At 36.3% G+C, this 17,957-nt stretch overlaps 1 protein-coding gene across 1 annotated transcript in view; it reads left to right on the top strand.

Annotated features, from left to right (window-relative positions):
- Nucleotides 1–17,957, top strand: part of LOC124366474 (PAN2-PAN3 deadenylation complex catalytic subunit PAN2-like) — a 30,909-nt gene that overhangs the window by 11,911 nt on the left and 1,041 nt on the right. Inside the window, exons 2-7 of the mRNA XM_046823057.1 lie at nt 2,588–2,733; nt 8,473–8,633; nt 15,075–15,292; nt 15,937–16,066; nt 16,606–16,827; nt 17,021–17,130. Of these exons, the coding sequence (XP_046679013.1) occupies nt 2,588–2,733; nt 8,473–8,633; nt 15,075–15,292; nt 15,937–16,066; nt 16,606–16,827; nt 17,021–17,130 (987 nt within the window). The remainder of the gene's footprint in view (nt 1–2,587; nt 2,734–8,472; nt 8,634–15,074; nt 15,293–15,936; nt 16,067–16,605; nt 16,828–17,020; nt 17,131–17,957) is intronic.

Below are 17,957 nucleotides of genomic sequence, written 5' to 3'. Positions count from 1 at the left end.
TATAATAGACAATATTAAAATCAAATTCTTTATTTATTAACCTTCCAATGGTTCATTGTAATATACCTGGTGGTTCAGCCTATTTTGTGGCTTCTGCAGACTTAAATTAAAAAATTTCCAAATGATATATTTTTTAATTTATGTGAGCAGTATTATATATAATTTTGTTCAGGAAATAATACAGTATTATAAAATATGATAAAAACTACTTACCACATATTTTGTGTTGTTTATTTCAGAAAAGAAGAAGAAGAAATGTAAAAAACATTTTTTAGTGTTCACTCGCACAAAATAAAAAATATACACTTTATACTATTTCTGAAATAGCCATTTTAAAACCAATTTACTACTGAATAAGAAAATATCAACTTTTATAAACTTATTTACAAAAACAAAAAAGATATGTACAAAGAATTAAATATATACACGTTGTGAAAAACCGTTCACTCTTATGAACTCTCACTTTCAGGTGCTGCTCTTTTTCTACCTCCCTTCTTGGGTCTCCAGAAGTGTTGTAGTAGGTGGTAGCACTCCCTTTGGACACCACAATTACACCCTGGATACCAGAACCTGGACCTGCCCCCTTTTTTTATTGGTTTGAAAACCACACAAGTCCACTCTTGACTTGCCTGGCAATTTGTCCAGTTTATGGCTTCCATCTCCAGCAGGACCAGGAACATGCAAAGGATCTTCGACTGCTGCCAAAGATTCCACTACACTAATTATGAAATCTCTGTGTTGCATGGGCTTTTCCGTGTTTGGTTTGTAAAGCACATAGGCATTGTAGAGTGCAATGTCAATGATGTTGAAAAAGATTTTTCCAGTATTTTTGTGTGTGACGGTTGCAGGAGTTATGATACACTGCCTGGTCACTTGCATCCACACCACCCATATACTGATTATATTTGTGGATAACCTGCCTAATGTTGGTTTTCGTACAAATGAGAATGACAGGTTTCCGGGTTGCTGTTTGTCTAAAGGTAACAACTAACACATCTCCTTGTCTGAAATACAAGCTTTCCCTAGCAGGTAACTTGGCTTTTTTCACTGTTTCTGGTAAATATTTCAATCTGATATTTGTAGTACCTGTCAGGTAGGTATTTCTGTCCATGAGTTTTTTAGCTAGTGGTGTTTTAGTGTAAAAGTTATCAGTAAATAAATGATGACCTTTGTCTAACAATGTGCTCTTTTCCATGACCTCAAATATAACTCTTTCCGTAAAAGGCTGATCATCCTCAGTTCCCAAATAATCTCTTCCACTATAAAGCTCAATATGATGTACGTAATTTGTTAGGCTGTCGCAACACTCAAATTTTTTTATGCCATATTGCTTATGTTTCTTATTTGGCATGTACATAATAAATGGGCATCTGTTCTTTATACCTATAAGACTTTCGTCAATACAAATATTTTTCCAAGGATGAAATAGTTTTTTTTAAATGCTGTTGAAATGATCCAAGAAAAATCTTACTTTGATCCAAGGATCATAGTCCGGTTCGCCTTTGCGAACTCCTTCTATAGATGTCAGGTGAAAATTAGATAAAATTAATTCAAATCTGTTAACATTCATTGTTTGGGAAAAGAAGGAATTGTGTTGAGAACGCCTGGTATCCCAAAAAGCCCTTCTAGGCTTAGTACTATCACCATTCAATCCCATGTTTATGAACAAAGAAACAAGTTTTTTCATTTCAGTAAGTGAAACATCAACCCATTTTTTAATTCTGCTAAATCGTTTCATCATGCCAGAGTTTCTTTTGGTTTTAATAATTTCATTGACATACTTATTAGTTTGGTCTACAACTCTGTGGTCCAAAAATTAGCCGTAAAAAATAACAATGCATAGTAAATGGGTGAACTGTTCCTAGTTAAGCCATGCCTAAAACCTGATTATCTCACTCTAAAATTTGGCCTATATCTAATTCTGGCTCAGGTGGATATGCTCGGAACCATGGAGTCGAAGCAGGAATGTTTTGAGGGGTAGCAGGTCTAGGCATCAAAGGGCTTGGAAGGTCATTACTCACATCTTCCCTGTCTAAAGTTTCCATGTCATCAAAATCCGGAGTGTACTCCTCTCCACTTTCAGACGAAAAATCAAGTATATCAAAGTCCGAAGGCACATCTTCAGCTCCAATGACACTTTTATTATCACTAGAATCAATTAGTTGATCATTTAACTCTCTGTCAATCTCACTTGCACGTAAATTATCCATTTTCAATCACCGTATGAACACAATAATAACTACGAGTCGACGTGATCGCGGGAGCGCAAGGTAAACAAAGACGGCCGTGATCAGCTGGTAAGTTTTGTTTTGTAATGTTTTTGTCTGGTCACCGTCAGGAGTATAGAATACTCACTGAATGAAGAGCGAAATCAGCTGCTTTAAACGATACCCAATATAGCATGTTTAGTGAAAGATGGACATATGAAATATTAAAAATAAACAGTTGACGATGCAGCAGCATTGAACCAACGCGGTTACGTAAATGTTGCCGACTCATCGGCAATAAACCATCGGAGGGTTAAACATTTTTCCCTAAAAGATTATCCAGATATCAGAGAATAATGCCTGTAACTGTGGCGTTGCAGGTGGAGGTGGCAACTCCTCTAGCCCCAGTCATCTATACTACTCCCACTCCTGGCTGCCACAGCACATACAGGTCGACCTGCGGGCCAACGGGCAGGTCAACATCACCAAGCTGGACAGACCTGATGACACCGTACCCTCAGACAAGGTCTACTGTTACAATCTTACTCATTCCACTCATCTGCTTTGTCTCTCTCTGATATTTTGCTACTTTGTGGATGGATGGGTATATCTACAAAATAAGTGCAAAACCGTACAATTATGTAAAACTGTTTAAACTCATATTTTTTCAGGCACAGGTGATGAAAATGCAAATGAAAACATGAATTGAATGATTATGTTTAAGCGAAATTCACTTTGTGGCAACACTAGTTGGATATATTGGCTTGCCATTTTTTAGCATAAAATCATAAAAAAAATTATTTGTAGCAAATGTATTAACAAACATTATAATTGTACACTAATTTGTGTCAGAAATTCGTGTTTATAAAACTCAAGTGTTTTTTATCTTGAGCCTAAAAAACACTCAATCTTTTGCTTATTTTCAGCTGGAAAGAGTTAATATCGCTATTCAAATAATATTTGAGGAGTGGATGTCAAAGAATTTGGTCTATTTGATGGTATTGTTTTTGAATAAGAATTCACTGTCTGCCAATGCACACATAAGAATTGAATAATGTTTTAATAATTCTTACCTTATGAATTTAGCAGCAAACAACTGTGTATGTTAAACTTAAAATTCTCTTATCATTAATTACCACGGGTTTGAGACAACAAGGAAAATTATAAAAAAATCACAGGTAGAAGAAAGCTCAAATAGAAAGTGATCAATTAATTTGTAGCTCCTCACTGATATTTATGAGCAGGAATAACTGTTTCTTTAAGCCCCAATGCACAAATCTCCCCACTCAAAAGCAAACTTTTTAGTGAGTATGAAAAAATTCATTTAAATAGTAATCACGTTGTATGACGTGATCACGCATTTATCGACAGTGGAATAACCACGTCATATGACGTATTTGGATTTTATATTTTAAAATAACAACATTGTGTGTGCAACATTGTTATGTTAACATCGTTAACAAAATAATACTCTATAATGAATTATACACTGTTAATATGCTATAGTTGTAAACTGTTGTGTGCTCAATCTAGCGGCTTGCGGCAACACCACACCACAGTAGTTTAATCTGTTTCCACCAGATCTCGTGGGAATCTACTTTATGCTGAATCTAAATATACGTCAACATCATTGTGGGAGTTCCCGCCTTTTCTTTCTTGCACATTGTAAAACACGCCTTTTATGTGACCATCACCTAGTGATTGACTGTTCATTTTAGTGCACAGATGTGATTGGTGTACCCTATAAACATATTTTTGTGTTGAATTCGTGTGAAAATTGAGCGTGATCGGGACTGTTTGTTACGAAGTGAAGACATTAGAAGGGAAATGGAGGGTTTGATTGGTGAAGATATAGTGTACGATTCTGATGCAGACATTTTTGACAATGAGGAAAATGAAGCTAACAGTTTTGATTTGATGGACATCGAAATTGATTCCAATGCAACAAACAGTGAACTTTTGAATTCAGACGTTTCAGTAATACAAACTCCAGAACCAGACCTTCCAGAAAATGTGGGATTACCTCATAATGCAGTGAGTACAGAAAATGATCCTTTGTGTAACATATGTCAATGGCACCACAACAGTAATTTTGAGCCAAAAAATTTTGAATTTGATGAGGCTAACTCCGGTCTTCATTTGGAGGTAGATGGCAAACCTCTTGAGACATTGACATAAAGTAATATTTTTTATCAGCTTTTTGATTGGGATATAATTTCCCATATAGCTGCAGAAACAAATAAATATGCCCAGGCTAATTTGGAAAATAATATCAGTAGTTTTTCAAAACTAAAACGCTGGGTTGAAACCAACCCAGATGAAATGTACTGTTTCTTGGCTGTCATTATGCTAATGCCACATAATAATAGGAACACTTTAAAACAGTGCTGGAGTACTGATTCTCTACTTGAATAAAAAATCTATTCAACTACTTTTAGTCAAGACAGGTTTTTGTTGCTACTTTGTATGATACACTTTGACGACAATTCTCTTGCAATTGGTCGAAACAAATTGTACAAAATACGTACACTTATTGAAACACTGAGGCGGAGGTACATGACATTTTTCAAACCGAAACAAAACTTCGTAATTGATGAAAGTTGGGTTGTCTGGAAAGGAAGACTGGGTTGGAAACAGTACTTTCCAAAAAAAAGGAAACGTTTGGGATCAAACTTTTTGTGCTTTGTGATTGTAGCAGTGGCATTGTGTTAGATTTTGAAGTGTATACCGAAAAGGGCACGAGTGTAGATGATACAGTTGCTGCGGACTTAGGTATATCTGCACAAGTAATCCAGTTACTGATGCAACCATATATTGGGTTGAACCATGTTATTTACTTGGATAACTGGTATTCCAGCCCTCAGCTGTATAATTGGCTGTTTGATAATTCTACTGGTAGTTGCGGAACTGTAAGAAGTGACCGCCAAGTATGCCTTGCTTTCCTGAAAAAATGAAAAAGGGAGAGGTGTTGGTATGTCATACCAATAAGTTGCTTGCTAAAAAGTGGTGTGACAAAAGACAAGTGACTATGCTTTCAATCATTCATAAACACGAAATGGTACCAACAGAAAAGTTTGGAAAAATCACAAACAACCAGCATCTGTTTGTGACTACAATAAAAATATGGGGGCAGTCAACAAGGCAGATATGATAATATCCTTCAACGATAGTTCAAAGAAAACTACTAAATGGTTACCGCAAGTTATTTTTTCACTTGGTGGACGTCACTGTGCTCAATGCACATTACATGCATAAAATAGCATATGTTGCCAATAAAAAGCAGTCTTTCAGTGATTTTAGACTGAATCTCATAAGGCAACTATTGGAGACCATTCTGTACCAAGGACAAAAAAAATTCAACATCCACTAGTAGGGGACAAGAATCCAACGCGCCTTGTTGAGCGGCATTTTCCTACGCCTTTGCCGTTCAGTAAAGAGCAGAAGAGGAAGATTCAGTGCCAATGTTTTGTCTGCAACAACACTAAAATAAGACCCAAGCAAAGTTCATGTTTTGCTGAGTACCACACAAAAAAATGTCTAATGTCATCTTATAAAGTGTTTGAAAGTTGTAAAAAATAAAAAAAACCTTTAAAAATTACAATTTTTATTACTACCTATTTACAATGTGTTTTTGGCTTAAAGCAAACTCTATTAGACATATTTCCAACAACTAACTATAAAAAAGTTTGTACTCTATTTACGTGTAATATGTAAAAGTCCATACTCATTTACTGTAGCCACATCATATGACGTGATTACTCCTTAAAAGGTTAACACATGCAGTATGCATATCATTGTAGTAAGTTGAGAATCTGGTTGCTGGTTCACATTTCACAATATACATTTGAAACTGAAAAACAATATAAAGTTGCACTGATCACAGTAAATACATACTGTAAATAGGAGTATTGGTAGTATATCATCACACAATAAAATAAATGCTTCATACAGATCATTACCAGCTATTATTGACTAGCCAGGATGTGTAATATCTTGTATTGTTGCAGTAGCTGTTAAGTATGAGTGTGGTTTCTTCTGTTGATGAAATGCTACTAATGGATTTCTTGAAATCTTCTGCTTTGACATATAATATAAAGTGTAAGATTTACATGGTTGGATCAATGGGTTACAAGACATACTAAATACACCATAACCTCTCATTCTCAAATAGTAGACAAGTGAGGCTTTGCAAGTCAAAAGGCTCTGAAGAGTCTAAGAGTTTTAAGATACACTCGCTCACATTGTATGACAGTAAATACTGCATAGTGTTTTAGACAATTTTTTAACCCTATGTCTGGTACCATGCTAGAAGTTCAAAATGTTTAGCTGTTTATAGCACTATGCAAACCTTTTTAGAAACAGCATTACCAATAGTACACCAACTTGATTATCTAAAATTTTGTATTGTAATACACCGTTGTTTTTGTTACGAAAATAGATTACAGTTCTAACACAATCAATAATTTGTGTAGATTGAAAACATGTTTGTAAATTTAAATAAAAATTAAAACTTCAGTCCCCCATTAAGGGTAGAAAATATTTTTAATAAAATATTAATATATGCAAATGACCACAATGCATAAAGTATAAGATAAACACTAATCTTTAGATAACAACTCACGGAAGTACCAGTCAGTTGTGACAGGTCAAATTACGTCATTTGAATATTCGCGGGGAATTGGCAGACTGTGACGTCAGTGAATCACATGTTGTCGGAATTGAGATTTATTTAATTAATAACGGAGAAATATATTAAACTTTATACGGGAAGAAATTTAATTAATTAAAATGAGTTATACATAACCAAAATTCGTGTTTTACAAAAGTACTAAATAAAATTACGCAGAAAAGCCAATTGTGGGATAAAATGACTTACGTATTGATGACGTCAGAAAGCACATGTTGCTAAAAATTTAAATAAAAAAGCTTTAGAAAAATAATAAAAGAAAATAGAAAGACTTAAATTGATCAATTATAGTGAACGTGATAAATTTCGACAATTATTAGAAAAGAATCAAATTATATTCAATCGTGAAGACGCTGATTTGAACGGGAGAGGGGATGAACATTGTGTGAACCGGTATGCGTAGTTTTATACGGAGAATCCTTCTTCTCTGTCTGGACTTGAAGCAGTAAGGACGTCTACTCGTATAGATCCTCCTAGTACAGTAGTGATGAAATTTGAAACTGTACAATAGTGCATTGAAGTTGTAATTAGGGATGGGATGTTGTGTTAGTGAACAAAAATCAAAGCAAAGTGAGTAGAATTAGACAGTATAATATAAAATAAATTGACGTCAAAGTCATTTGCTTTGTCTTTCATTGAGTATCCCATCTACAAAGAAATGTGGTAAGTAAGATAATAAGCTTTAAATTAAAGAATATTACTTTCAAAACTTATTTGATTCAAAGTGATTGATAAGAACAGTGAATATTTTGTGAACTTTATTATGATATAAACAATCATATTGATCAGAACTTTCAATAGAGTAATATTAAGTTTGAACCATTATTCAACCTACTTAAAAAACCTGAGATAATATAGACCCAGTGCTAGTGATATATATAACGTGTAGCCTACTTTCATTAATACAAACTACACTTTCAACAACACCACAGACATTGAAGTTTGATCGTTATTTAAATATCAACTTGGAATAATATGAGTTAGCCAACACGAAGCAAGTCGCATAACCAATGAGGGGCAGCACACTTTGAATACCGATTGTGAGAAAATTGGGACAACAAACGGGGACCTGGAACGTAGCAGAATGGCACAGAAACGTGGGGACCGTAGCACAGTACTTACCAATATTTTGCTATTCATAATCGTACAAATAAATGGAAAAATTGAGTAGTCCTTGGCTAAAGACACTTTAGGAACTATCAAACAAAATGTAATGACTATAACTTGATGAAAACAACTTTTACAAACAGAGAAACATAGACTTACTGAAGATAAACATTAGTTCTTTAAACAGCTAAAATAGTGAGTGGCCCGAAGCAATACACACATGTTGCTACACACATGTTGCTTTACCAGTAATAGGGTTAATTCTTGTCCACCTCACCCAATGTACAAATTTGAAATCCACTTTGACATCAATCTATGTTGTGCCAAGTTATGTATATTTTCTTTTTATTTCTTTTACAACAAGAGGGGTCATGCAAAATACTAAATTTATACATATATTATTTCATATACATATACTGCACCTCATCTGTATCTGGATATAATGTTTATTGAGAACAAAATTGATTACAGGAGACTTACCTGCAGACAGAAGTGTACGACTTGTGCGCAGTCGTCTGTTACGTCCACGAGGAACGCAGAAACCTAGTGGGGATCATGAACGTAGGACCTGGTTACCATCAACGGACCTCGGGAACTACCGTTTCCCAGTGGTACATCTTCAATGACTTCAGGTAAGTGTTGTGTCAGAAACATCACTTACAGTGTAAACTGTAAGAGCACAATTAAGTCTGTAGTGACTTCATTGAGTTACCGCTCCTAGCATTTAACTGATAATATATACATTATAAAAAATAATTGTTTTAGAAAGTTACTATGGAAAATTAAAATTTATTATGGCTTAAAATGAAGTTTTATGTCCATAAAACATTCACCGTATTTGTGTTAATATCAGTTGGTTAAAACTTCAAGTGTTTTCTCCTCAATACATTGCAATAGTTTGAGGTTTGGATTGTCTGTAGTGTGAATGTTGATAAAAATATTATTGTACCACATTCCAAGAATACATTTTGAACTTTAATATAAGAAAGAAGTCTTGGTCAAAGATTACAATATTAAATGTATCATCGCCTGAGTTTTATATTTTATTTGGTGGTGTAGTTGATGATGTCAATAGAAAATAATTCACATAATATTAAAGATAAAAGTAGGTTTTTAAAACAGCTGCCATAATAGTAATAAGATATTTATTTTCTTCTTACTTTTTTTTTATTATATAATTTTAATTGTTATATATATATAGTGTTTGTGAACTGAAAATCAAAATCTTTTTTATTGCAGCAACAATTGTATAATGTATGGCAAACGTCAATACGGGGTTTCTAAAATTCCAGGCATTCATACACACAATACACATTCATACATACAATTTTACAATCACGCCTCTTTCATTCACCGCCAATGCAACCAACTTAGTACAGCAGAGTCAGTCTTCTAATTGGGCGGTCTCCCAGTCGAATGCCAAAAACTCACCCACATTAAAGAATGCTTGAGACACCAAGAAGCGTTTGACGCGGGTCTTTAACACCTTAGGCGTTGGAACATCTTTAATTGAATTGAGCAGTCTTTTGAGGAAAGTTTGCGAGGTAGGCATTCATAAACCACCGTTCTGTGTCTCCCAATTCGGTGGTTTGCTCTGCCATGGGTCTCATACATGTCTATGTCTTAGCCTCTGGTTAAGACACATTTACTCATACAAAACAAACTTGTTTCCAAAATGAAGAGGCACGGCAGAGTCAACAGCTGCAATTTCTTGAAAGCTTCCCTGCACGACTCTCTAAATTTGATTTTGGCAATTACTGGAATTGCTTTTTTTTGGAGTCTGAATGCTCTTTGAAACTGAGTGTTTGCGCAAGCTCTTCAAAGGACCACTCCGTAGGCCAGAGGGGGGTAAATCAAGCCTTAGTACAACCATAATCATCACCTCACTCTGAAAGTATTTGGCTAAAGATCTCAAAACAAAAATGCCTGAGCAGATTTTGGTGCAAACATGGTCAATGTCCTCATTCCAAGTCAGCCCTCGATCAAGATGCATTTCAAGGAATTTTGAAGAGCTGACTTCTTCCAGTGTGGAGTCAGCCAACAAGGTGGTGGGCCCACACTGGTTGCCTGCAGTGTGCAAGACAAAATTCAAAATGTTAGTTTTTGAAGGGTTTGTTGTTAGGTTTGCGACCTTGTGTCGTCGTGACCGGAAGAGGGCACCTTTCCAGAGGACTAATAATTAACCGTGGATCAGCCACTAGATTTCTCCTATCCAAACCTAACCAGCTTTGATGACGAAAGATAAACTAATAATTTAGGTACGGTTCCGAAAAGTTCCCTAACAATTTAGTAAGCCTAGACAACGTACGTACACTTCTACCCAGTCCACTCTACCCGATAACCGCACGACTCCGACACAATCTCCGCTCTCAGCCTGCTAACCTAGCAGGAATCATCCTACCAGAACCTGTCCAAAAGAATTCCGGATAGTAGGAGGTTCCTATTGTTTAAGTAATGACCTAGAGGTCGCCGCAGCTGGCTATCGTGTTCGTGGCTACTGATAGATTACGCGTGTCAATTTCAAATCTATAGAGGCACTCGCCACAGGTTGAGGCTGTGGAAGTATTGGACACAGTTGTTCATGTCAACAAAAGCCCGTTGTTCCAAAACTTTACTATACATTGCATTGAAAAAGAGAGTTGTGTCATCGGCAAAAAAGTCATTAAACTGATTGGAAATCTCCATTTCATCTTCCACAAGCCTAGACCCAATTTAAATTTTGATTGTTTTGTGAGCTTATGTTTTATTATTAATGATGCCCCAAGTTATTTTTGAAACGTATTTAGAAGAGTTGAAAAATTTTTAAACATTGTATGTTTTTTCAGCTTGGATCACTTTTCTGTATGTTTTTTATAATTCTTGACAATAATTTTAAATTGTTCATTTGAGGTGTTTTATTAAATTTTAGAAAAAGATTTTAGTTTCTCTCAAGAAACTAAAATATCTGCTGTGATCCAGTTGTTTTTGGAATTTTTTTTGCAAACATTGATAATTTTTGTAGGGCAGCAAATGTTAATATAGAAATTTAGAGTTAACAATCTAAACTGCTGGTCTATGGGTTAAAATTAATTTTTTTTTAACCCATCTTTCTTTAGAAAGGGAAGTGTTGAGGTGAGCGATGTTTTCAGGACTTAAGTCTCTTACTGTTTGCTTAATTTTGGGATCCCTTTTGAGTTGTACCCCACTAATGATGGCTTCTTGGCCATAGTGGTCTGAGAGCTGTATTCACTACAGACACCGCAACACTTAAGTGGTTGGTGATGATTGTCGATAGCAGATTGAGTTTTAGCCGTGACTCTCTTCTGAGTTTTAACTAGTAACTCCAGGTCAAATGACCTAAGTAAATCGAACTGTGGAATGGTGAGCGTTGTCCAACGTGTCAGTGTTGAAATACCCCATCACGACAAATTCCTGACGTTGGTTAGTCAGGTATGTCAATCATTTTTAGAATTTAGAAAAAAAGGGGGTAAACAAGAAATTTTGTTTAAGGGAAATGCCAACTCCTCCTTTAGAGTGATTTTGACAAAACGCGGAAGTCGATTTATAATTTTGCACAGTGCAATATTCTTCATGTTGAAACCGCTTTCGTTTACTACAAGGAGATAAGTTTTCAGATCCTCGCACATAATCTGGATTTGATCCATGTTGGCTGCAAATTGAAAATTTTGATGAAGCAGTCTTACTTCAGTTTGTTGTTGAGTGTTGTTAGTTTTGATTGGGTTTTGTATGTCAATTTTATCCACTGTATCCAAGTGGGGTCCTTAAAGAAACAAGTTTGATTTTTCATGAACAACAACTGTAGAGCGTTCGTATGGAGGTGGAGATCGCACTGCCTCCGCGTAGCTGTTGTGGGGTAATGTCCAGGGTGTAGCTGGACTGGGTGGCACACAGGGGACCACTGTGAGGCAACGGCTCTGGTGACAGCATCGGCAGACATTGCAGCTCCGCGGTGGCGACGCTTGGAGACTGCAAAGTCGATGACGGCGGTTCACCGGAGGATGGAGGTGGTACATTAGGAGAAGGCCTCAAGGTGAGCTTGTGCATCTTGGCAAGACTCCGCTCTATCAAACCAGCTAGTTTTCTCTTGCCTCGCTGGGGCAGATGCATGCTGTGCCTCGTGAATATCTTTCGATCTAACTTGTTAAAATCCAGGAATCGAGTGTCATGTCTCACGGCCAACTCCGGGATGTAAGCGTTCACGAGGGTGATTACTTGATTAGTGCCGTCATCTCCGGGTAGGTTGTGGCGATATGGCAGAGTAGAGATGACCAGGCTAGTGTTGGCGGGTCTGGTAGTTACTCGTGTGGTCTAATCCAAGGGAGGTGATACCCACTAAAGCAGGTTTTTTGAATATATTTGTGCAGTCCAGTTCTCCACCGATTCCGACTTCAATGATTGCTACATCAACTTTTTCTGCTGAAAAAACATTGAGTGCCATAACAGTTAAAAACTTGAAATATGAGGGCATCTCATTTGCGTGTTCCTTCTCTACTTGTAACTTGTTATACACTTTCCAAAAATATTGTGCAAAAACTGCTTCTGTTAGGGGAGTTGTGTTGATTCGTATTCTCTACCTAACAGCAACCAAATGAGGAGAAGAGAAGAAACCAGTTTTATAACCATGGGAATGAAGAATTGATTCGCATATGGCACAAGTTGAACCTTTCTCTTTGGTACCTGACACATGGATTACAGATAACTCTCTCTCTCTAGTTGATCTGAGGTAATTCCAGACCTAGAGAGGTACTTTATAGTAGACTGAACATTGTTTTCTTGACTATAATTTTTTGTAAGTTTTAACTTCTAAAGAACTTGAGCATTTGTTTGTAATGAATTCAATGCTTCAATAGCGTCCATATAACCTCCAGCATAATTGTTGCTTGAATAATTGCATTTTAAGATATCTTGTTTCATAGTTTTAATTTTTTCTTTGATAAATAAGCGAAGCAAAGTCATCAAAATCAAAATTCAATATCTGACTACACTAGAGGTTTGACTGAAGTTGGCACCTGCAGCCAGATCGTTGGTACTGGCTTATCAGTACCTCGCAGTGGGCACCGGCCACAGGTGGAGTTGGGCTCTAGTCGTTGATGTCGCAGAATCTCGCTCCAGGTTTGCAGACACCCATCACCTTGGAATTAACCATGTCTCCCAACAGTTCGGCGATGTAGCGAATTACCACAGTATTGAAGCCAATGTCTTGCTTTTGTATGGTTTTTTGCTGTGCATTATGTTTTTGTTTGACGTCTTCATACTAATTTTCTTATTTATAAAATCATGTCCATCATACTTATTTTTAGATTTAGCTGGCACTTCAAGGTTTTAGTTTGTACTTTTATCCAGCCATCTTCATTAGTGAGTTCCTCGCGTTTACACAGGTTCAGTTTAAATTTAATGCTTTCAATCTTTGCTTTGCCTCTAAAACCTCAACTGTTGTCTTGAGGCTGTGAGTGAGATCGTGATTCACACAACACTGTTCACAGCCAGGATTGCCAAAAACTCATACTGCACGCAAGCGTCTACTGTTACGACAGTATCGTCTGGATAGCCAAGAGATATCGGAGGTTCACACTGTGTGGTACAGTCCACAGTCATGGTGGCATGCGGCACGGCCGTATGTGTGGAACTGGAGTTGTTGGTGACAAACATTTGGTCAGTGTACTGGAGAAGACGAGTATCCAATTCAATTGAGTGGTCCTGTAAAACCGTTATTCGTCTGTTTAGATCAGATATTTTATCCCTCAGTAACTGGTTTTCCACTGAAAGTGTTGGGCTAAGCGAGGAGTGATCAGGTGTTGAAGGACTGCTCATTACAGTGGATGGTGTAGGTGCAGGCGGCGTTGAGATGCTGAGACCTGGCGTGGAGCACTTTTATGCCACCAGTGTAGGAATAAGTGCTAAATGCTAATGGTTATTTTATTTTGTATGTATATATATATATATATATATATATATATATATACCTCAGAGCCCTTACTTTTTACAATTCAATTATATTGTATTTGGCCGTATCTATCACATATGCGTTCAAATAACTAAACTAACATATGATTGGAAGACCAAATACATGAAGGAAACAGGATTTTTCCGGACATTTGCCATCGTTCAGTGAAACAAAAAATCAGTAACACTACGTTTCGAGATCTGCAATCTGATCTCTTCTTCAGGTAAAGAACTAACCTAATACATAATTACAAACTGGGTTAAAATAAACAAATCTTACCAAAGCGTTGTGGCACGCCTAAGTCAGGAATCACAACCTACATGTTGTTTGTCAACTTCACTAACTCTATAAACATGCACTTAGTAAAAAAACTATACCAAACACTAATCATTAAAACTTAACTACGGAATACAAGTCACAATACGTCTTCATTCGTCTACTAACCACCTACAACTGACCTAGAATTGATTCTCGGTACGGACCCGGAACCAGTAAACAAATCGAAGACCTTGAGAGCTTGCATCTTAAGTTAACTAAACACATTAATCATTTATCTTTTCTGCGTAAATGTTAGGTTGAAAACCTTATGCCTATAGGGTTAACTCTAAAAATTCCTTTTCATAGTAGGAAAGCCAGTAAAATGTTGTCTTCTGCTTCTAAATCATTACTTAAAGAAAGAATTGCATATCATCATCGTGAAAGATGCCTCCTCCAAAATAGTATTGAGTGTAAAAAAACTGAATTAAAAACACTGATCGGTACAGAATTCAAAACATTCTCGAAAGCATCCAAAATAGATGTAAAAAAGTTTCTGAAACAGATAAGAAAAAGAAATTCTCCAAACTTGAAAAAATTAGGCCCAAAAAATGTGATTCACAATCCTTCCATCGTCAAAAATAACCTTCAAACATGGAACCAAATACATATCGTATGCTAGTTATATATTCATATGTACATACAATCTTTGAAGACAACATTTTTAATTTCTTGGCGAGAAAAATTATATACTACGTAATATATTTATAAGTTATTTCATATTTACATTTTTTGTTGATAAAAAAAAGAGGTTGATGGTTGGCATTAAACCTTCTGTAACACCCAGATAGTTGATACAATATTTCTTGTGCAGCATCAGCCCAGTCGCCAGTCAGGAGGCTGTGTGGTTCTCGCTGGACTGGAAGGTACCCTGCGTGCTGTACTGGATGAACCACCAGAGCAGCTCTCACGTGTTGCCGACACCTACTCTGGACCTGCCTGTGGATATCTTGGCCGCAGAGACATGTCTGGCCACGTCTGGCCGCGGTATTACCTACACTCCTCTTAGCCTGGATGAGACCCCTGGCCCAGGTAAAACTGTAGACCAATAATATCTATCTAACATACATTTTTCAAACTGATAGAAAGCAGTTTGTGGAGTAATGTAATAATAAGGCCTGGATGAGTATATACTGTCTACATTATGGACAGTAAAGTTAAAATATTCATCATCAATATAGTGTAGGTTTATTGAGTTGTTTGTTCATTGACTACCAAGCCGCTGTTTGTGGCTACTGTTTTGGTAGGTCTTTTATGGTTTCGATAGTCTTTTAGCCAGTTCTTTCTTTTTCTGCCTAGATTAGCACACATTATCAGTTGTAGATAAGAATATATTTATTGTAAGATTATAGTTACCTTTCACGAGATGGGTAATAATAAAAACAAATCACAAAAAAAAAATGTTATCCGTGACAGAAAATTTTGTATAATACTCATACTAAGTAGAGACATTCTATAGGAAACAAATTTATTAGACGTTTATGAACATCTTATGTATTTTTTTACCAATTCTAGTAATTATGAATTTTTTGTGTAGAAAACTATGCAGCTGTGCAAAACTCAGAACTTTTGTCAGAATTGTATTCTTTATTGAGTGTAACATTACAGCTGTTGGTTCTTGTTTAGTTTATATTCCTCTTATTTCTCTTAGCATAATTTTTATTCCAACTGTCCAGGAGATCTGGTTGCCATGGATGCAGAATTTGTGACCCTCAACCAGGAAGAATCGGAGCTACGCAGCGATGGCAAGATGGCAACCATCAAACCCTCCCACAAGTCCGTGGCACGGATCTCCTGTATACGCGGGTAGGTCCTTCAGTATCCAATTGAGATCATTTGCAGACTCATATACTTTAAACATTTGGTTTATTTGGAATATCGGTTGATGTGGGATTCTTACCATTTAAGGAAATACATCCTTCTTACTCATACTTCTTGCTTTAGTGTGGGTTTGGAGTTAAAGTGTCTTGCATTTTTTGGGCGTTTTGTTGTTCCATAAAACTACAGGATCCACACTTAAAGTGTTAAGAAAGCCAAATCCTCTGATACCATTCCAGGTGGTTCTTAATTTTTTTTAAGGATTTTGCTTGTTAGTAATTTGATCTCTCAAGAAACTGTAAATAAAATACATAGTTATTATTTGAAGTGTTCTCAAATGGCCTTTCCAACTATTTTGTGTTGTGACTGAATAATCCAAATTTTATAAGATAGTCTAAGTTCAGTTAGTCTTTGGATTTAACTATCATTCACCTTGTCAAGAATCGTATACAACATTTGTTGCTGATCTTCAGTTATTATGACGTACAGAAATGGTGCGATATTGTTTGATCGGTGTTTTGTTACAGTCAAGGAGCGCAGAAAGGAGTGCCATTCATCGACGACTACATCTCTACGCAAGAGCAGGTGGTGGACTATTTGACCAAGTTCAGTGGTATCAAGCCGGGCGATCTGGATGCCAATTATAGCTCTAAGCACCTCACTACTCTCAAATCCACCTACCTCAAGCTGCGCTACCTTGTCGACATTGGGGTCACCTTTGTAGGGCACGGGCTGCGCAATGATTTCAGGTGCCGTTCAAAATAGACACTGAATAACAACCCAATAAAAATTATTAAAAATTACCCTTGTTTATATATTTGTATAAATGATCATAGAGAATTTTGTTTAGGTATTTCTGTTTGAAAATTATGATGATCATAAAAACATGTAAGAGACTGCATGTTTGGATGGAATATAATGTTAGATGTTGAATGCTGGCAGGGTCATCAATCTGGTAGTGCCACCTGAGCAAGTGAAGGATACTGTCCATCTGTTCCATCTACCACACCAGAGGATGGTGTCCCTCCGGTTTCTTTCCTGGCACTTTCTAGGTGAGTTTTCCTGTCTTTTTAAGGGTCATACAACACTAATTCAACATTGTTCCCACACTAAATTTATATACTATTGGTGTAGATTGTTTAATTATAGTTTATAATTACATAATGACATTAAATAGAAAGTTTAGTTTGTAACTTTTTAAAATTTTTGATTGATTTCAACAGTCAACCTTCCTTTTGAACTACATCCATTATTTATTAATTTGTTGTCTTTTTACAATTGATTGGGTAACCTCTTTCCTAAATCAAAGTATCTCGACATTTACGCTGAAGATTCTCTGTTACAAGACATCTATAGGGTGTTCGAGGCATTAATGACACAGTTTCCATTGTAACCAGTTCAGGTGCCATAGAACAGGCATAAACCATTCAGAAGTAAACCTTTTTTGGATGAATAACTTTCTGCAATACTGCCCATAAATATTGAATTGGTAGATGTTAATTTGTGTATATTATGTTAAGTGAATGATTGCTTCCATAGCACTTAATTAATTGTCCTCCTTTTACTTCTGTGTTCTCCATCAACATTAAAGTACAAGCCTAAAAACAACTGAACAAACCATTGATTTTCTTTCGTTTTTCGTCCACTGCATTTTCAAATCACTCAACTTTACAAGTTCTTGATTTAGATTAATTCCATGGATTTTTAACTGGTTGTTTTATTTCTTCTTCTTCTATTGGGTGGCCTACGATGCACTTAAACTTCAAGATCCTTTTGCGCACTCCGGAAGTGTACCACAAAGCCAACCAGTTTACAGTTTCAGCAGATCTACAAGCCTCCGAAAACAACTGATAATATATTCCTGAGAAAATTCGCCATC

This window comes from Homalodisca vitripennis, chromosome 7 (assembly GCF_021130785.1).
Source record: "Homalodisca vitripennis isolate AUS2020 chromosome 7, UT_GWSS_2.1, whole genome shotgun sequence".
Lineage (NCBI taxonomy): Eukaryota > Metazoa > Arthropoda > Insecta > Hemiptera > Cicadellidae > Homalodisca > Homalodisca vitripennis.
Note: the sequence above shows the minus strand (reverse complement) of the source record. Positions and strands in the feature narration are given on the sequence as shown.